The 15,453-nt window shown below is 40.2% G+C and overlaps 1 protein-coding gene across 12 annotated transcripts in view; it reads left to right on the forward strand.

The window, feature by feature from the left end:
* Window positions 1-15,453, forward strand: part of celf5a (cugbp, Elav-like family member 5a) — a 241,611-nt gene that overhangs the window by 126,629 nt on the left and 99,529 nt on the right. For all 12 annotated transcript variants that reach the window (XM_008407185.3, XM_008407177.3, XM_008407174.3 and 9 more), the window contains exon 3: window positions 3,185-3,233. In XM_008407185.3, coding sequence (XP_008405407.1) covers window positions 3,185-3,233 — 49 coding nt within the window. The remainder of the gene's footprint in view (window positions 1-3,184; window positions 3,234-15,453) is intronic.

Consider the following 15,453-nt stretch of genomic DNA (forward strand, 5'->3'; position numbering starts at 1 on the left):
AGCATGCAACTTTACTCATTGTGTTTTACCTTAAAATTATACAATTTAAAACAGGACAGAAAGCTCAGCATAAAGCTTATCATAAACCTTGTATTTTGCTTTAAACAATTATCTGACTGTTTTAATCATTTTTATTTTCTCTTTTTCCTCTACTTTTTTCTTATAAAATCTCTAACGTATGTAATGTACCCTCATCAACCTCTTTTTTGGGGGCTTTCTCAGTATTTAAAATACTGACTCGGCTCGTAGCATAGCAGTATGTCAGTGTGTCAGGAGTCTAGGCCCGATGAAGACGACTTTTTCAAGTTCTGATTCTCAATTAGAGTAAAGAAAAAAGGGTATTAAAGTGTCTTTGAATTAAAGCTTTTGATGATCACTAAACAACTCAAATAATTTCAACCTGGCTTATTGAACATGAGAATTAGCTCGCTGTCATCACACCTCAATCTGTCAGAGCATTTAGAACAAGAAATGCAGCCAAAAAATTGCAGCAATTATGTGATTCTTTCACGTCAATACGGACCAATATATCTGAGGAACATTTCCAATACCTTGTTTATTTACAAAGTATTACTTCCTACAGCAAAGGGGGGGGGTCAAACACTTTACTATTAAAGTGTGTACCCAATAAAATGGCCAGTGAACTTCTGAGGAATTCCAGACTGAGTAAATAGATGAGAGTAAAATCTTAATAGGAACAATCCAAATCAAAATGGTGATAAATATAATCACATATTTTAAAATCTATAGAAAGGTGAAAGTACTTGAATCACAAATTCATATACTATAATTTAAGATTTTTGGAGTACTGTAAGTGTATTTGACAGAGAAAATTATATAGATGTAGTTAGCAGAGCAAAATTGTAGTTTTCTTTACCTTTTTCATCTTTATTTGTGTGCATACTTTATATTTTATTATATTTTTTAATTCGTGAATACATTAATACATACAAAGACCATATCCATATTGACTGATTGTTTCTAGAGAAAGCACTTCATACTCTTGTCAAGTTTTTTTTTTTCCATTAGTGTATAAGCCCGGCTTTTGTGAAAAGTAACACCGCATTGACTGTGCCGCTTTCCTGGAGAAAGTAGTCCTTAATGTATTTAAATTAGATCTACCTTGTCTGTGTCGGTGACAAAATACATATAAAGGAGGAGACAATGTCCATTTTATTTCTACAGGAAATATGTTTTTGTTTCCCCCCCTCCATGTGTTTGAGGGAAATTTAACGAACTGAGAGCCATCAGCTGTTCGGGACCATAATGCATTGCTTTCGGGCAAATAAATAGACCATTAAGCTGGCATGTTGGAGGCTGAACAGTAACTAGCTTTGGAGAGAGTTTCCTCCCCCACACAGTCGCCCCATGGAGCTGCCTGAGTCTGTGCTATCATGGAGGAGCAGCAGTTCCTCCTTGCCACATTCAAACTTAAACAAGTTTGCATTTTTGAATCTATTTTTGTCTATTTAAATAATCGAGGTCCACATCAGAGAAGTATTTTTTTGTGTGTGAATAGAAAAGAGGTCTGAAATGAATGTGTTGTTTTCTCCCATATGAGAATGCTTTTATTTAGGCTTTCAACATGCATCCGGTTGTGATGCTGTAATCTATCCGTGCATGCTGTGGAGTGATGCACCCTGTGGCTTGGCATTACCATACTGTAGAATTACTTAGCTTATGTTGTACAAGGGAAGAAAAAGCACTTGCAGACAAGGAGCCACTCAAGAAACAAGAAGCTGAAACCTCAACTCTCACAAAGCCTGCAACATCCTCCTTACATTCCCACAAAGTCTTAACTGGTGCTAGTTATTATTTACAGTGGGCAAATTTATGGAATAATTTCAGCAAAGGAAGGTTACTCGGTTCCTCAAGGTGAAAATTGATACATTTAGCACTTAATGAATTGGGCCTGGCCCAGTTCCCCCATACATCACCATGTTATTAAGACATTTTAAAATCCCATTATGGTGTTTCTCCTTGAACATGTCATGCTTTTATTGGATTGCCCCGTCTTTAAATCTGACCTTTTCATCCTCGTTCAGGAATTGAACTTAAAAAAAAAAAAAAAAAAAAGACACCATGGGAAGATGGGTCAAATGTACATATGTGGTTAAAGAAAAACTGTCTCTTGGTAATTTCTTTAAAATGGTTTTACTCTGAAGGCCTTATGATGGTTTTCTTTTGTTTAAATAAAACAGTGCTGAAATATAATGCCTTACAAAAGTGTTTATACTTCTTGAACTTTCCACATTTTGTCATGTCAAAGCCATAAACCTCAATCTGTTTTATTAGGATTTTATATGGTAGAAAAAAAATCCACCCAACAACTTTGTTTCATCTATCACATAAAATCCTCATAAAACATCTTGAAGCTAGAGATTCAAACTGTGAGCGTATTGGGTATTTGGTCTTTCTTGGGTTTTACATTCCAAGTATAAATTTTGCTAACACATTCACAAGACTTTGATTACGTCGTCACAAAAGCAAGACCGCCTTGTAAGTACAAACATAATGAGAAAATATAATTTAAAAATCTTCCACCGGTAAAAGAAAGACAGACATGTTCGAAGGATAGCTCATCATTCATCATTTTACATTTTCCTCCAAACAAACAGGACCCAACAAGTATAGAGAAAGTGTTTGGCTTGAGCAGCAATAATGAGAAAAGAAAGAGGTAATATTGGGGAAGGAGAAGAGCGTGACACAAAGGCTGTGATGACACAGGCATCTAATCCAGGCAATGCCATTCTTATCAGGGTCCAGTGGATTAGAGTGAGCCTCCTAACCAGAGAATTCTTCCCAGCCAGACACTCTCCACAGCCCAAGGGCCTGGATCAATAGGCCCGCATTGATCTCTCTCCTCCTGTGGCTGGATTCACTTTTATTAGGACTGTCTTGGCCTCTTTCTCTTAGACACACATATGTATCCCTTGCAGCTGCTGAGAAAAACCTCAGAATGGACAGATGTGGCCTCCACACACGCACAACACACCTTCTGCATAGAAGACAGAAGGGGCCAGGCTGTTTTTGTTAAACTGAATTGCAGTAATGAAGGATGCTGGTGTGTTGGTTTCCACCCTCTGCCAAGAAGTTTTGATCTGTTTCGAGAGAACCCTGACTTTCTTGTAGCTTGTAGCAAAGACGCTAACCTCTCTGTTGCTTTGTCTTTCGTCCACTCCAGATGACCCGCCCCATCCAGGTGAAACCGGCAGACAGCGAGAGCCGTGGAGGTAGTTGTCTTCTTTTCTTCATCATTTTTCATCTCCCTCTTTTTCCTCTCCATCCTATTTAAGCGGAATAATTTCTCACTTCCCTTTCCGACCTCATCCGTTCCGCTGCTCTGTCTGCAATATTTCCCTCAACCAGTATTTTTATTTATTTTTTGTCCCAAACCTTTTTATCCCTCATGCTGTTCATAAATGGTAGCAACTCAATCCTGAACGACGAATCAAACTGTGTCTGAATGTAGACTAAACAGATTATGTGACATTAAACGCAAGCAGATTTGATGGCATCTCGTTTCCAATCTATATTTGTCATCTTTCTTGATCTTTTTTGTTGTTGTTTGTTTCTGGTTCAAATCCTTTTGAATTGAGAATTAATCTCCTGTAGTCTTGTTCAGCTTCCCGCTTTAATGCCTGTAATTGATTAGAGAATAGGTTATTGAGGAGATGTGGGGCTGTGATTGGCTCCCCCGACTGCCCATGTCTCTCCCGCTCCCTCTTCCTTCAAATACATTATTGTTTAAGTGTAAATGAGATTGTGATTAGTCTCTCGCCTAAAATCATTTCCACACCAGGGCCTTGTTAAAGCCCACCCCACTTGATTTGTGAGGGTACAGTTATAGGCACAGAGAAAATGGAGCAGCAACATTTAAAGCTTGCCAAACAATCAATAAATTTGCAAAGCGCTTGCCAACATCCTCATTACTTGGCCTTAATTCTGTTGTCTTTGATCTCTCCTGTTTTTGGAGGCTTTCGTTTACTCGCTGCCTATCTGCATATATGTTAATGTTTTGAGCAGCTATCCTTCAAGTCGGTGGTAGAGACAATGAACCTCACTGTTAATTTTTTTTGTTGTTGTTTGTGTAAATATCTCATGTGTCTCCCAGCAAACAAAGCAAGTGTCTCTTTTTTTGTTATTTAAAGGAGGAATACTGTTTCCAGTCCATCTCATCCCAGTGCAAATTAAAAATTTTGGAAGTGGAAAAACAGAGGGAGAAAAAAAAGGAAATGGAAAAATGCAAAAATGATGCCAAACACATACAGCTGCTGTGCTGCACTTCTGAGGCTTTACCTAAAAACCTCTGCCTGTTTTGGGTGAATTAGGATGGCTGGCCATTTGGCTGTCGGTCAGATGCACACAATCTTCAAAGGACAGCAAACCCCCCTGGGATGAATGGAGGAAAGGCCAGTGAAAGATCACTGTCAGTGCCTCAAGCTTTCTTTCTTTCTCTCCTTCCCGTTCCTCTTTCTTTCTCTCCCGCTCTCCTGGTAGCCATTCATTTGGAGCTTTAGAAGAGTAGTGAGACGAGCAAAAGGGGTCTCATGCTGTCAAGATTGATGTCCCCTATAGGTCCATTGATTTTGCCATTGTGGTGCTGTGTGTCCACATTAACAATGACACTCAGCTGTCTCTTTACTTGCTTGAGAGTGGCCGGTTTTAGGGCTCCCAGGGCATGGTGGTCAGTATGGGGTCCCTTACTGGCCCCAGCAGCTGGTACTGCACCGAGGAACAAATGAGTGTTCGAGCAAACCTGAGAGTTACACATCATTCTAAATGAACAGGTCAGAGTGGTGCCAAGGGGGCGATCAAACGGAGGCACGACTTTAACATGTTAGGAGGTGGAGATAAAAGGGTGATGCACAGAGTGCGCAAGGGGAGATGGATTTATTTGCACTGATCAGAATTTGGTGGCCAGTTTCCAATCTGATCTTAAACCTGCTGACCCACCAGCTCTAGCAGACTCTAATTTCTCTTTGAGAACTAAAAATCTTTGTAGATCTATGAATAATTTACTAAAAATTGAAAAGGAGAAAAAGGTTATGAAGTTGATTAGTGCAGTTAGCAGTAGTATATCAGCAGTCTCCCTATATTTACATATTTGTTTTCAGAAAATTGTAATTTATACACTGACTCTAAGACCAAGAAAGCTGCCAATACATCCAAATCTAACATGTAGCATAACAGATGCATAGAAGTTGCGAGGATATACCAGAGCCCATTCAGGCTCCCTGATATCCTCTGAAGTCTTGCTCTCGGTCACTCTCTTGCAGCGTGTATGAACTGAAGGCAGATCTTGACAATCCACAGTGAAAATTGTTCTGTCTACTTCTGATTTCAATTTTAAATGCCTCCCTGACAATAGCTGACGGTATGGCGTCTTCACTAGGTGTTACCGTGACCAGTAAGCACTAGTGTGTTTTACCAAAAAAATATATATATATATTTTGGTGCATCTCTAAATTGATTGTGACTTTAAATCTCCAGTTCTCATTTTGCTTCTGAACGGCAGGCCTGACTTCCTTTCATAGTCATTGGAAAACATAATTTAGCTTGTTCGTCTTCAGCTGCTTTTGTAGCTTGAAGCAGATGATTATGTTGATGCTTCTCCACGGTCTACTTTTACAAGCTATAGCTGCTCATTTGCTGTAATTCTTGTGTTGATGATTAATTATTGCAATATTTCCTCGTCTAAACTGCCCAGTTTTTTGTTTTTTGACACTTATTCAGCTGCCAGTAGCAAAATCTAAACCAATAACTGCAGGACTAAAGCTCAGCATGGAACACAGGAGCTGGGAGAGCAAATGCAGAAAGATATTAATTAGCCTCTCAGTACAGCAGAGGGAAAGACACCGGGGACACACTCAGTCTGGCCTATTCTCTCAGGGGCCACACTGCTAGTCCGATAGGGGGCATATATTCCTGAGCGAATGCTGTCACAGCTAAACACACAGTCAGACTAATTAGTCCCTTAATCTCATTATGGCGAAGGCAGTTCAGATCACCTGTGCCAGTCTGCTGTCCATTAGGGATGGACCTGTAACTGGGATTTTTATGCCTGCTAGACCATCATTTCTCCTGGAGGAACTCTCGAATGTTATTAAAACCAGACAGGGCCAGGCGGGATCGGGGTATTACCGGATGTAGTCGCCGTGGAAACGTAAATTTGTCCAATCATCAAATTGGAGGACAGCAGAACATGTTCATCATACTTCTTATATATATATATATATATATATATATATATATATATAACAAGCATGCGACTCCTAGATATGTTATCAATATGTGGAAAATAGGGAAACTATGACAGCGCATCTAAAGAATCAACATGGGGAACTAATCTTTTCTGTTGGAATTAATGGGAAATATACATGGTAGAGTAAATCTATCCAAACACTCCGGCAGCCCTTGCTGCAACCTAACAAAGACACACTGTGAAATGAATATTAATGGCCAATCACCTACCTAATCTAGCAGAACAGCAGCCGTTACACATTGAGCCACCAGCATGGCGAGCGTCTCCGTCACATGTGACGCGGGCCTTTCTGGGATGCTTCTGTTGGGCAGACATTTAAAGAGACACAGCGAGGAGGCAGCAGGGACCTGTCTTTCTCATTTTCTCCTCACAGGTCCTCTGATATGATATAGATTGATTTTCCATCACACATGGCACTGATGACTGGCACTGACAGCAGCTGATAGTTCATTTTTGAAGCGCCGTTCACCACCTCCTTAGAGAGCCTGGCGTCCTCACAGAGGATGAATCAGATTTAACCACTCTGATTTCATCCCGAACCTGCTACCAAAACCCACATATCCCTCAGCAGCTCGCCATTACTACCTGCCTCCTTTTGTTTCCTTTTTATAGACTGATGATTTTGTATTTTTATCATATTTTCTCAGTTCAAGACCTATCCTGCTGACAGGCTAAATGGTTTTTCTGAGCATTTGCTTTTTTCCTCTGCGTTTCTTGGCTTTGCTCATTTTCCAGCTTAACCCATTGTTAGGGTTTTTTTTTTTTTTTTTTTTAGCTTAGAGATTGTTCAGAAGGCAGAAACAAGAGCAGACTAGCTGTCAGCTGGGGCTCTGTTGGTGTTACAGCAGGCCTGCCTGGCACAGCGAGAGCTGCAACCCACTGAGGAGGCCTGGATTAGAAACAGGCTCTGGCATTTTCAAGGCAGGCCTGCCGCCCACGCACACACACCCACACAGAAAGGACAAACAGACAAACACATGCAGTACATTTGGCTCCGACACACACATGCACACGCACTTGCCTTCTCCCTCGTTCAAACACACCCAGTGGGAAGTTTGATGTACAAGAAAACGGGAACACAAAAGAACATGTTTACTACAGGTTATATGGTACCACACTTATTGAAACGCCTGGTAAAGATATGTTGGGGGAAAAAAAGTCTTACAATAAATTCGTCTTTTGATGCAATTGCATATTCTCAAACTGAAAGCTTTTTACTAATCCAAATAACGTATACAGAGTCCATTATAGTATTATTTGAATGCATTTATTGAATAGGGGTGACATCCCATGCTTGGAAATAATTAAGAGAGATCTTGGATCAATCAATCAATCAATCAATCAATCAATCAATCAATCAATCAATCAATCAATCAATCAATCAATCAATCAGCCATCTCCTTCCTCTCTGTAATCTCTCTTGATCATCCAGATTTCTTGTTGATCACTTGTATCTGCTTTCACTTTAGCTCACATCACAGGTTTTCTACTCGTTTCTACAGGTTTTCTATTTTTGCTCGGACTGAGATAACAACAAAAGAGGGTTGATTTTGAGCCTGTTGAACCATTTCTGTTGATCTGGGCAAATGATTTGGACCATTTCCCCTCTGAAAGGCTCAGTGATGACCAATTTCCAGTTATCCATAAGAGTCCACCAGAGCTTGGTTTTTATGATTTATTTTCTGGTATTCAAAAAAAGTCTTTGATGTGTTGCATACCAACATTCTTAAGACCTATGGAAGAAAAGCACATTTGGGGGAAAAAAAGATGTCCATCCATTCATACACACTGTGCTTAATAGCACTCAACAGAAAACTGTGTGTATTGCATATGTGTATGTTTTAGCCTATGTGTGTGAGTGGTCAGCTGCAGGGGAATCGGTTGTATTGTCCAAAAGCAGGTGGAAGGAAAAACCTTCTGAATCTCTCCTTGCCACTCCTGACACTGAAGGAGGTGCTCAGTGCTGTGCAACTTTACAACTGTATGTTTGGTTAATTTGTGTATCTAAATGCACTTTAGAAATAATGAAAAGTGTGCGAGTCTTTTAGTTTTTTTAATTTTTTATTGTTGTTGATAGAATGTCGATCTGTCCAGGTTGTACAAATGTCTGCTGAAGACAGGCACACCCAATGCCCCCATCGGCCCAGCAAGAACGAGCTGGAGCAGTTAACAGATTGATATTAGTGGTATCGACAATTATAAAAGTTATAAATCACTTACATATACTCGGTCTAAAAGTTGGACTGATGTATTTTTCAGTGAGATTATACTACTGCAATAAAATAAGTATTGATTATAGAGCTTTTTACACATTTATAATGGGTGTCCCAGTAAATATGGCCGGCACTCTACTGTACATTTCCATAAACTGGGATTGCATTTACTCACTGGATTGATTTTCTTAGTTTCTTTTTTTTATACCAGACTTGTGTTCAGAACTGTCGGCCTATCGGCAATGTTTTGTTGGATCGTACGTCTGAGTGTATCAAATAAACAAGCAGGTTTTCTCCACGTCGGAGATGTGATGAAACAAAGAAGAGGAGATCCTCAGCAAGAGATGAAAGTGTGAAATTGAGAGAGCAGGGCTTCAGCTGTTGTTACTGGTGTATGTTAAGGTTTTGATAACAAACTTATCTTTTGAAAACACAAAGCATAGCCCTGTGTATTAAACATCGGTAAGTGTGCTTCTGTTTTTTTTTCCTTCTCTAAAAAGGCAGCTTTTTGTGTCAGGGCAGCTCGGTAATGACCCAAGCAGGAAGGCCTGTAAGCTCTACTGATCCCCTTTAGAGAAGTCAGGAGGAATAAAATGAGAGAGTTAGTTAGAGTGAGGGGGGGGGGGGATGAGCAGAGGAAAGGGGAATGACAAGAGTAAAGAGGTGAGGGAAGGGAATTTATCTGGAGGAGATGGAGAGAGAAAGAACAAGTGCAAAATAAACAGAGTAAAGTATGGCTAAACCAGTGAGAGGGATGGGGTGTATATCTTTTCTCTTTGGAGAGAAGAGAACTATAGATTACTGGCCACAATGTGCTTGGCTGGGCATAAATGGAGAGATCTTGAAATAGTAGGGAGCATGTTCAGAGGTGGTGGGGATCAGGGTGAACTAATCCAATGCTGAGGCCAGCTCAGGGTTCCACATTCAGAGCCCGTGTGCCTTGTCCAAATCCCCTATAGTGGAGCTCTTACACAAACAATACAGATACACGAGCCTTCGCTTGCCAAGAGTTCAGACGGCTAACTCCACAGAACCGGCCCGGGGTGTTCAGGTCACTCCGCCTGCAAACATTTACCCTCACATCAGCATGAAGTAGCATCTTTTAAAGAGGAGGGGTGAGGGGAATTAGGTTTTATGGATGAGAGACACGGAGTAAGAGATGATGAAATAATTTCTTTAGGGATACGCTTTGCTCCTCTGGGTCAAATTGTGCTGAGCATGTAGCAGTTTTGCAGAGTCAGTGGAACAAGTAGATCACAACATTTCAGTAATATGCAGGGTAGGTGGAGATCAATTAGCCTTATCTAACAAACGACTAATGATAATACCAACACCAAACATGCTGACAAGGCAAAGAACAAGAAGAGACCCAGACTAATGATGTAATGAGTTTAGCTAGCTGGAAAATGCATAATCTCTACAAACATGGCGTCTAAAGATCTATTTTTTTTTTTTTTTTGCTACAAGCAAAAACGCTACAGTAACTTCTGTGCTATAATCAGAATATGCGCTGACAGGAAGAAAACAAAATCTTAAATCCAATACTCCACCATTGCCAAATCTGGAAACATCACAGGCTTAACAGACTCTGCTGCTACTTTTTTATCACTAGAGGTTGTATTCTCCCGTAGTTTGATCAGTTCAAACATGTATGGTGACACAAGTGGGTCCTCTTATTTGATCAAATACTTTAGATATTGTCTTTATTAGTTGTATATGTTTTAATAGAAGTTGGGCAACTTTGACTTAGATTTTGCCTTCTATTAGATGTCAATAAACACAACAATCTGTCTTGGAACTTCAGCAACATGTTTTCCAGAAGATTGCACTCTGCTTATGTGAACAAGGAGAGTGTATATTGAATTTATTGCCATCAAGATGCAGAAGTGGTGCTGATTTATATTATAAATAAAGGTTCTATGAATCCTTCTAGTTTTTTTAGTATACCTAAAATTACTCCAAAATCCCTTAGCAGCATCCAGTTTGTTGATTAAGAGTGTAGCCTAAATACAAAATCTTCCAACCATCTTTTCTACCTGCTTTGTGGTTGCAGGACCATGGAGAGGGCTTTTGCCTTTAGTCAGTGGCTGAAAGGCTGGGTACACCATGGACAGATTCATTGCAGAGCAACATGCAGTCATGCATGCACACAGTCACACCTCAGGGCAATTTAGATTGGCTAATTAAACTAACATGCAGATTTTTGAACTGTGGGAGGAAGTACCTGGAGAAACACACGTGGAGGAACACACACACAAAAAAAAGAAAATTCCCGGCTGGGATCTAAATTCAGACATAAATCCACAGACATAAAATCACCAACTTCTCCAAGGAAGCACTTACTGTATTGTTTGGCTGTTAAGTTATTTTAAGTTATTTCCCCTCTGTATTCACTTATAAATATACATGCACATATTCAGCTAAACACACATTTATCTTGAATAGCATTTAAAGAAGCACACGCACACACACCCTTTTCCCGCTCCGTCCCCTTCACTCGTTGCAGTGGTCTCGTGGCGTAGGCGGATCAGCAAAGGTTATTGTTGAACACAGAAAGGAAAGGTCAGAAATCATGTTTAGTTTTCCTGGGGCTGCGAGGTAATTCCAGCCAGCAGATTGTGTTCAGACAAGCAAGCAGGCAGGGCAGGCCAGTGGTGGAGATCATGCAGAAGGAAGCGAGGCAGGGATGGGGACAAGGTTATCCAGTCAGCCGCTGCCTCTCAGCCCCTTCGCTGTCACCCTTAATAACACCCTCTCCCTTATCACTGCAACAATCACCTTGAGAAACAAACTTGTCTTCTTTGAGAGAGGGATGGAGATGGGGAAGAAGTGGCCTTTTGTATGCATCTCCTATGCCACTCTCATTATAGTAACTACAACTCTGAGGAGGAACGACTGACTGCAGATCAGTTTGGCGTTTGGTTTTGTATGTGATTCATGCAACCTTTTCTCTCTCTCTCTCTTTGGTTTTTCTTATTGACTCTTAGTATTAATTAAAGTCATATGAGCACAGCTGATTGGGGGTCTATCATGAATAATGATTTTAGGCATGGAAAAAAACATACAAAGAATTAGTGGTAAAACAAAATGGAATCCAACTAATGGAATGGGGTTACAGTGGAAGAACTTTGTGAGATTATTTCATATCCATCCAGGAAAAACAAACATTAAGGCAGTGAAGATGGTTGCTGGAGACTTTGTGGGAATAATTGAGCCAATCATAGACGGACCTGCTTACGTTATTCAGTTATTAGAAATAACCAGGAAAAAATTTTTACACACACACTTGTGTGAACTGTCCTCTGTACTGTGTTGATATGTTTCTGGGTCATTATATCAGATATGCGTTAAAATAATAATAATTTGTTATTTTGCTAAAATTTTTTGTGAATACAAGTTTCCTTTTCTTAAGGTCAGTTGAGATTACTAAAAGTATTTATATTTCTTTAATGCCAGTTTACTGATAAAGGAAATTTTCAAGGGAAGTTTACACATATTTTGTTGTTATATTTTGCTTATATATTAAGCCTTTAAACTGTGTGTTTCGGGTCAGATATTTTGGTTAACCACGGTAACCGTAGGACCATTGTCATTGGGAAGACATATTTGTGACAACACATTGATCTTCTTGATAATGTCTTGAGATGTTGCTTCAATATGTCTGCATAGTGTTCTTTCCATATGACATCCATTTTGTAGAGTGCACCAGTCTCTCCTGCAGCAAAACATCCACTGATCATGCTACAGCCCTTATACTTCTCAGACTGGCAAGCTTCCTCATTGTGCATCAATGGTTGAATACCGTTGGACTCCGTAGGTCTTTAAATGTTGCTCAATAATGCAAAAAAGTATTGTTGCAATTAGAGGTGTGCCGATTGATCGGCCACCGATCATAATCGGCCGATTTCCATGAAAAAGTGTATGATTGGTGATCGCCGATCACGGTCTCTTGTTGCTGATCACACAAACCGATCACCTGCATCTCATTTCACAGCCTGTCTGTGCAGCTGGTCTCCTCTTTCCTTCACTCTGCGCAAACGCGCAGCAACAAATCCTAAGCGATGAGGAACTATAACGCACTGAGTGAATGGGGAAGTTTGCGTGTTGCGGCGGAAAATTGAAGCACGTCAAAATGCATCAACACGACTAATCTAATATGGCATAAAAACAATGCCATACTTTACGGAGTTTGGCTACATCGAGGCTCACTGCAGTAAAAAAGACATCTGGAGGATCAGATAGCAGGTAAAGCAGTGCACAGCTACAAACACTCACCCGGATTAGCATGACGGTAAGAAAGCTAAACAAATAACCCGCAAAATTATTTAAGTCTTCGAGCTGCGATGTAAGACGCTGGTTCTGTTCTCGCTGTTGAACCGCTGCTACGCGCTACAGGTAGTAATATTTCACAGACGGAGCACCGCTTCTGCTCCACCTGGTAGTGACTCTCACACCGAACCTCTGCTTAAAGTTGCAGCATCTAACCTAAAAAAATACATTTTACATACGTATTAAAACTTTCGCTTTCCTAACATGAGAAAAAAATAATCGATCTCCTCCCTGTTCTGCATAATTACTCCGCTCAGTCAGAAACAGCCATTCAGAACTAGCAGTAATCAGCTAGCCGCCATGCTATCAGGAAGTTTTCATTCAGTAACTCTGGATTGCTTATTGTAATGGAACCTGAATGTTAAGTTTTATACTTGAATTTTTTTGGAAATGTTGAGAGGTTTTATTTTGGCTCTTTGCATTATTTAGCCTCTTCAGAGCCTTCATATGTTATCAGTCTGTTAAAGATGGTATTATCAATAGCAGTACAATTTGCACAATGCCTGTTTTGTTTAGTTCTTGGAAAAAGTTATTAAAAACAAGTTTTTGTCTAAATTAAGGTGAATTCATGGTTCCTTTTTTCCACATAATGTAACCGATAGTGTTTATGATTAAAAAAATAATAATAATTATGTGATATCGGTGATTGGTATCGGTGATCGGCCTTCATGGGTGATCGGAATCAGTATCAGCAGGAAAAAACCTGATCGGCACATCTCTAGTTGCACTAATTTGACGTTATTGATTCATGCCTTTTCTTTTCTGCACAGATTATTTTATTTGACAAACTCATTTAATGTGATGTGAAGATGGTCCCACAGCTTTTGTAGAAAAGGCCAAAATCATACCTTAAGCTGATAAGCAATAGTAAGGTGCGTGCGTGCGTGCATGCGTGCGTGCGCGTGTGTGTGTGTGTGGGTGCGCACAAGTTACGCACACTCTCGTCAGACTCGGCGCTCTGTGATTGCAGTGGAGCTGAAGGGGCCAGGCGAGGGCTCTGATTGGAGGACAGATTCTTTGCAACCTTTGCCAAATCACTGCAATCACCCGTTTGCTTCTTCTTTTTGCTTTAATGACACCACTTCAAGAGGAACGGGGCTCATCAAGCAACCCACACACAAGCTGGGGCACACATACTTTCTCCGACTCGCACACAGCGAGGTCAGGCTTGGCAGATCGGGCGGGGCACCACAGGCCTCTGAACAGGGAGAGAAGGTCCACCAGCAGATGGGAGGAGATTAACACAAACTGAAGCACATGTACACACGAAAATGTGTATACACTCACATAAATATAACACTCGTCAATAATCGCTAAAATCTCCGCTGTCCACTTCAGCTTGAATTAGAGTGGGAAATAATTACACTGTTTATTGAGTTACTGTAAGGTACAACATTGTAATAACTTCTTCTGCTAAGATAACAAAACACACCTCTGGGGGTTTGGTCATTTCTTTGCCAAAATTTCAGAGCTTGCTCCTGACTCTCTGTCTGGTCTCTCCCCAGTACTGAATTGTGTGTCCCAGTTTTGCTCCACAAAGCCCCTAGTAGACAGAAAACGCCCTTTTTTTTGTTCAATAACAGGGCGAAGACTAGAAGTGGCTTTGGACTGAATAAAAACTGACCAGAGAAAAGTCAAGATAAATGAAATAGACCTCTAGATATCACACAAAAATAAATATGGAGTTTTTATAGTTAAACGTGCATTCATTAGCGTTTCTATATTCATTAGAAAATTACACAAAAGGAGTCATTAATGATTTTCAATCTATGTGTATTTCAGTGTTTTTGAAAACGCATCGGACAGTTGACAACATTATAAATGTAAATTAAAATCGTCTAACAAGAAAGAGTGAACTGACATCCTTCTCCTCTAAATTTGCAAATATTTGACCATTAAAAGAATTAATGATAATAAAAAAAGAACATAGGGGCTGCACAGTGTGAAAAATGTCACATTTATGATGATGAAAAAAACCCAACTTTTTATGCATCTGCCATGTATGGTTCTGATGTTGCACATGCCCAACAATGTTGTGACTAAAGTCTGGAGTGGTTCCGTCGGTCTCAGAGCAGAAACTTTCGGTGACTGAGAGCTGAGTTATTTCAAATTTCTATTTGTTTCTGTGACACAACATAGACATACAGTCTCACCAAGTCTGTATGTCTATGCATGACATCATGCTGCATGGCATCTCAGCATACTTTACCACCACACCTGAGCAGATTGTGGTGCAGGGGTGGAACTGAAACAGAACAAGCAACAGAAACAAACTGGATTCATTGGCATTACTTTTCACAGGTAAGGATGAAAGATCAGAATTACTTGACTTTACAGCCAGAAATTCGCTTCTAAACAACCGAAAAATATTTCCTATGTTGCTAAATTGGCCCGAAATAACCGCTGATTGTTAGCGTAGCAGCTAACATTTTCATACTGTTTTCTAATGAGAGAGAGAGCTGATGAAAACCCACTGTTAGAAGAGAAGTTCATTAAATACCAGGGGATTTTGTGAGGAAAGATCAGTCAGGATCAGAGCTGGAGCTGCTACTTCTTCAGTCTCTGTTTCCCAGCTCGGCTTCACCATGTCGGTATTTGGCTATAAAGATGTTACGAGTCGGAGCCCAACATGCTGAAAATGTCTTT

The sequence above is a fragment of the Poecilia reticulata genome, chromosome 4 (assembly GCF_904066995.2).
Source record: "Poecilia reticulata chromosome 4, P_reticulata-male-v2, whole genome shotgun sequence".
NCBI classification, from domain to species: domain Eukaryota; kingdom Metazoa; phylum Chordata; class Actinopteri; order Cyprinodontiformes; family Poeciliidae; genus Poecilia; species Poecilia reticulata.